This window comes from Colobus angolensis, unplaced genomic scaffold, assembly GCF_000951035.1.
Source record: "Colobus angolensis palliatus isolate OR3802 unplaced genomic scaffold, Cang.pa_1.0 Scaffold468, whole genome shotgun sequence".
NCBI classification, from domain to species: domain Eukaryota; kingdom Metazoa; phylum Chordata; class Mammalia; order Primates; family Cercopithecidae; genus Colobus; species Colobus angolensis.
In genome coordinates, this window is record NW_012118132.1 from 205,267 (window position 1) to 211,641 (window position 6,375).

The window sequence follows — 6,375 nt, forward strand, 5'->3', positions numbered from 1 at the left end:
GCCCCGCGCTGAAGCCGCCTCGGCCGCCATGTTCACTGTGGGAAGGTAGTTGCCTCCCCAGCTGGACGGGATGCCTGCCGGCTGCGGGCGCGGTCCTGCTGCGTGAAGCCCGAGGGAGGCCATGTCTAGTGTGGGCGCGGTCCAGGCTTGGAGGAAAAGGCTGGGCTCGCGCTGGAAGGTGGATCCCAGGGGTGGGTCTCTATCTTTGCTGATCAGATGGCAAAGGCGGGAACGTGCAGGAATCAGGATGCTGTCAGTTACCAGACCGTGCAAGAGCTGGTGGACATGGCCCTGACAGGTCCCGGGCAAGTCAGCCCCGCCTGGCTCCCGAGGGACGTTGCAGATACCTACCGTCTGTGTGCCACCGGAGCGCAGTCACAGAGCCTGGCGCTTCCCAGCGGGCTTTTCTTCCTGGCTGCACCTTGGAGTCCCAGCGAAACGATGTTATCATAACTACTTTCCTTTTCATTCCAGCCTTTAAAACCCCGCCGGGCTCTCCCATCATTCATCCATCCATTCATTCATTCATTCACTCATTCATTCAACAATTACTGGGGATATTACAAAGAATTAAATCTATAGCAGATCAAACTAACACGGTTTCTACCTGCCCTCTTGCAGCTTACATTCCTAGTGGATATTTACAATAGCTGTTGTGTTCCACACATTATGCCAAGCATGCAATATTTTCTTTAATCTTTAATTCACCATCTTTGAGAGTGGTACAGTTCTTATCTGATTCAAATCCAAGTTTTATTCACAACCCTATACTTGACCTCTAAACCAAAGGTCACGAATCCACAAATATCACAGGTTACAAACCCACAAATGAGTGAAGAATTCTGGTGTTTGAATCATCATATTGACTTTCAAGTGATTTGGCTCTCAGTGTTGGGGGAAATATAGGGAATGATGGGGACTATAGCAAACTTCAAATTAACATCTTTCTAAAAAGGTGGCTGCCACTCAGCTACAGCCGGTTGTTCCCATGTGAGAACAGGAGCTCAGCGTTACCAGATCATCTGATGTTTTAAGAGAAGGCAGAAATCCTATTTTTAAACGTTGGTTCCATTAAAAAAAAAAATAGTGCAGGGAGCAAAAAATAGTACATCTTTGGGATGTCTTTAGTCCAAAATCAACTAGTATATGACCTCCTCTCTGTAGGCTCCCCTCTGCTAAAAGGGCTACTCTGAGTCCTGAGGCAGAAGAGAGAAATCAGGGAAGGGAAAGCGCTTCCTCCTTTTTAAACCATGAAGGCCACCTTACACCACGTTTCAAAGTAAATGGTTTTTGCCTCTGACCTCCCTCCCCATTGTAAGTAGGGCTCTACGATGACATCTCCAGGGTGCTCTGCACTGTCCCTAATCGCCTCCACTCTCCTCTTAGTCAAAATTCTTATCTGGACACCAGGAAGAAAGCCATCTGATTATTCACACTAAAATGTGAAGGCAATGGCTCTCAACTTTTTTGATCCAGACTCAAGTTTGATCCAGACTCAAGGGCCTTTGCCAGAGCTCTTCCCTCTCCTTTGAACCTTTCCTTAGCTAACTTAGAATCTTTCTACTTAGCCAACTTCCCTTCATCCTTAAAGCCTCACCTTAGATATCACCCCCTTCAGGAGATGTTCCTTCCACAGGCTCTCTTGGCCCCTCTCATTCATGACACTGACTTGACGATACTGCAATTCAGTTTACAATCATCACTTTCACTAATATGTGGGCTTCAACCCAGCAGAGACCCATCTTACTCATTACTGGGTACCCAATAAGATAGCCATCATATAACAGGTTATTTGGCAACTTTATACCTAAACAATGTCGTGTGTGTGTGTGTGCCTGTGTGTGTGTGTGTATGTGTGATGGAGTCTCACTCTATCACCCAGGCTGGAGTGCAGTGACCGGATCTCGGCTCACTGCAACCTCCATCTCCTGGGTTCAAGCAATTCTCCTGCCTCAGCCTCCTGAGTAGCTGGGATTATAGGCGTGAGGCACCACGCCTGGCTTCTAAACAATATCTGAACTTTCTGGTGAGATACCTAAGAACTGCCTTTCTAATCTGGGCCCCTCCCACTATTCTAAGCTTACAGGTCTCCACCGAGCCTCAAAGCTTGACGCAGGCTTGAAAAAATTTCTCGTTGGAATGTTCAGATGATCATTCTTAAAGACTCACCTTGAATATTCTGTAGTGAATCTTTCATTGCCCCTCTCTGTACCACCCCTTACCCCCAAGCTCAGGAAACATAAATTAGAAACAACAGTGCAGTGAATATCATCATGACCTATACCTTGTCCATCCTGCAGCTATCTCCTTAGGCTGAAACCTTGGATCAAAGAGTATGTGTATTCCATATTTGACACCTATTGTCAAGCTGACGCCCAGAAAGGTTTTATCCTGCCAGCAATGAATGGGAAACACACATTTCCCAATCCCAAGATACTGTTGAGTTTTCCAGTCTTTTTCACATTGACAAGTTTGATGAACAAAAGATGGCATATCAATGCGCTTTTTGTTTGTATGAGTGAGCTTGAACATCATGTGCCAGTCTCTCTGCTATCCAGCATCTAAACCAACTTCCTTTCTGCAGGGGATACCAAATTAGGCAGGACAATTCAAGTTCCCATTATGAAAACTGGGTAAGGTGGTGGGGAGCAGGTATTCCCCTTCTTACCCCTGGAAGCTAGAGCCCAGGAAAATGACCTAAAAAAGACCACCTCTGGGTGCAGTGGCTCATGTCTGTAATCTCAGCACAGGCAGACAGAGACAGGAAGAGTTTGAGACCAGGCTGGGCAACATCGCGAGATCCCGTTTCTAAAAAAAATAAATAAATAAGCCTGCTGTGGTGGTGCACTTCTGCAGTCCCACCTACTCAGGAGGCTGAGGCGGGAGGATTACTTGAGCCTAGGAGGTGGAGGCTGCAATGAGCTATGATCGTGCCACTGCCCTCCAGCCTGGGTAACAGAGCAAGACCAACTATATGTTCCTACCTAGACTTTGGCTTTAGAAGTATTGATACAAGGTTCGTTGGAGATAATGCAGTGAATTAATGAATCTAGCAGCTATATATTTAGCAGTGTGACAGTACGGTGGTGTACAGTGTGGGGGTGGTATCAGCAAGTGTCCAGCTGCTACTCTAGTGGCAAGTTCTTACTGGTGTCTGCCTCCCTGGGTTTCTGCCCAAGCCTGTTTCTCTGGCTCTTTTCTTTCTGTGAGCTAACCTGATAGGTCTCCTGTAAATTCCTTTATTGGTGAAACAACCAGTGTCAGTTTTTGCTGTTTGCAATCAAGAAAACAACTAGGAATACCTTTTAATTAACGATTTTATTTTTACTGGTGTGATTTACCTGCACACACCATTTGCCCATTATCCTTTTCGGTATATTCCTTTATAGATGTTATCTCATAAAAGTTTTTTGTTTGTTTGTTTTGTTTTGTTTTGTTTTGTTTTTGAGACAGCGTCTCACTCCATCGCCCAGGCTAGAGTGCAGTGGTGCGATCTCAGTTTACTATAACCTCTACCTCTCAGGTTCAGGCCATTCTCATGCCTCAGCCTCCCAAGTAGCCGGGATTACAGGCATGTACCACCACGCCAGGCTAATTTTGTATTATTATTATTATCATCATCATTATTATTATTTTGAGACAAAGTCTTGCTCTGTTGCCAGGCTGGAGTGTGGTGGTATGATCTCAGCTCACTGCAACCTCTGCCTCCCGGGTTCAAGCGATTCTCCTGCCTCAGCCTCCCGAGTAGCTGGGACTACAGGCACGTGCCACCACGCCTGGCTAGAATTTTTGTATTTTTACTAGAGACAGAGTTTCACCATGTTGGCCAGGATGGTCTTGATCTCTTGACCTCGTGATCTGCCCACCTCGGCCTCCCAAAGTGCTGGGATTACAGTTGTGAGCCACTGCGCCTGGCCAAATTTTTGTATTTTTAATAGAGACAGGGTTTCACCATTTTGACCAGGCTGGTCTCAAGCTCCTGACCTCAAATGATCTGCCTGCCTTGGCCTCCAAAAGTGCTGGGATTATAGGCATGAGCCACCACACCAGGTCCATAACATTATTTTCTATACAAATTATTTATCAGTCTGTACCATTCCCTGCTTTCAACCATGTTTAGAGTGTTTTCATATCATATAGAGAACCTGAATTATTATTATTTTTATTTTATTATTATTTTTGAGACAGGGTCTCACTCCCTCATCCAGACTGGAGTGCAATGGTGCAATCATGGCTCACTGCAGCCTTGACTTCCCAGGCTCAAGCAATCCTCCCACCTCAACCTCCTCAGTAGCTGGGCTTACAGGTGCATGCCACAATGCCCAGCTAACTTTTTGTATTTTTAGCGGAGATGGGGTTTCACCACGTTCCCTAGGCTGGTTGCAAACTCCTAGGCTCAAGCCATCCACCCGCCTCAGCCTCCCAAAGTGCTAGGATTACAGGTGTAAGCCACTAAGCCCAGCCTAAATTATTTTATATAGTGAAATAGATGAGTCTTTTTCATGAAGATTTACAATCTTTTTGACATACTTAGTCTTCTCCCATTCCGAGATCATAAGAATATTCATCTGTATTTTAGTTCAGTGCAGTTCTTGTTTTTTTTTTCTTATTAATATGCTCTCCATCTGGAATTTATTTTTGCTTGAGAAATGAGATAGGGATCTTGCCTTTTCCCCACCCTACATGGCTAGCCAATTGTCTCAGCATTATTTTTAAATATAATTTTCCCACTACTTTAAAATGTTGCTTTTATCAACTATTAAATGCCCCATACATTTAAGATTTTTAAAAATTCTGTTGTATTCCATTGATAAGTCTCTGTATTCCAGGATAACATAGGTTTAGAATATGCTGAAATGTTTGATAGAGCATTATCTCCTAGTATTTTATTATCTATCTGTTTGCTTATTCTCTCAAATGAATTTAATCTTTTAGGGGTATTAATTTGTATAGATTAAGTTAGGGAAAACTGGCATCACCACAATATTTATCTTCTTATCTGAGAAAAAAGTATGTCTTCAAAAAATTATGCAAGGGCTTTTAGTGCCCCTCTGAGTACTATAGTTTCCTCCCGTAGGTCTTGCATAATACTAATAAGCTTATTCCTATTGGTTGCTATTATGAATGGGATATTTTAAGTCATTATATTTTCTGTTGTTTGTCTACAGGAAAAAAAGTTATTTTTGTAACTAGTCACCTTGATGTACTTTAGTTCTTTCTCATAATTTTCAGTTGATTCTGTTGAGTTTTTCAGGAATTTATATCAACATATGAGATAAAAACCTTGCCACTTTGTTTATAATACTTGTACCTCAGCCTTTTTTTCTCTTGTTTAATTGCCCTTCCAGAATTTTGTCTGTAATGATAAGGAGAGTAGGAAAGCCTGCATTGTTTCTGCCATTAATCACATTTCATCCAGTGCTTTACCATTAAGCATGCTTGCTTTTGACTTGAGATATATATTATTTATTGCATCAAAGTGGTATCCATTTATTCCTACTTCAGGAAGGGTTATTATCAGGAATTGGTCTTGAATTTTATCAGATGCCTTCTGGACATCAACAGAGATGAGCCTTTGCATTTTTCTCCTTTGACTTTTATACCCATCATAATTTCTTAGTTGCAAACAACACAAATGACTTTTGCTAACTTAAGCAGAAAAGGAGATCATTAGAAGGGTATCAACAGCTCACATAACTCTTAAAAAAGCTTCAGAATCAGACTTAGGAAACCAAGGAAGACAGTACATAGCCAGAACTCTGCTCCAGAAAATGCTGCTTAAGATGTCACCATTGGCGCCATCGGTGAAGCTGGCACCACCTTCAGACAGTGGTAGCCGCACCACTTGCCTCTTAGTTCTGCTGTAGCCACTATGCAACCTTGAAGAACTTCCAAATGTCTCTGAAGTTTTGCTTTCCTACCTAATATAGTTTAGATATTTTTCCCCTCCAAATCTTATGTCGAAACGTGATCCCTGGCCAGGTGCAGTGGCAGACACCTGTAATCCCAACACTTTAGAGGCCAAAGGTGGGAAGATTGCTTGAGCCCAGCAATCTTCTTGAGCCCAGAATTCAAGATCAGCCTGAGCAACATAGAGGGACCCCATCTGTACAAAAAAATTAAAAAACTAGCCAGGCACGGTAGTGCACACCTGTAGTTCCAGCTACTTGAGAGGCTGAGGTGGGAGAATCACCTGAGCTCAGGTAGTCAAGGCTGCAGTGAACCGTGATCATGCTGCTGTACTCCAGCCTGGGTGACAGAGCAAGACCCTGTCTCAAAAAAGAAGAGAATAGAAGAGATGAGAAGGGAAGGGAAGATGGGAAGGGAACGGAAGGAAAAGGAAAGGGAGGGGAGAGGGCAGGGGAGGCAGATCTG

At 43.6% G+C, this 6,375-nt stretch overlaps 1 protein-coding gene across 1 annotated transcript in view; it reads right to left on the minus strand.

Annotated features, from left to right (window-relative positions):
- Positions 1–6,375, minus strand: part of USP31 (ubiquitin specific peptidase 31) — a 136,258-nt gene that overhangs the window by 104,505 nt on the left and 25,378 nt on the right. Inside the window, exon 2 of the mRNA XM_011958325.1 lies at positions 1,302–1,399. Coding sequence (XP_011813715.1) covers positions 1,302–1,399 — 98 coding nt within the window. The remainder of the gene's footprint in view (positions 1–1,301; positions 1,400–6,375) is intronic.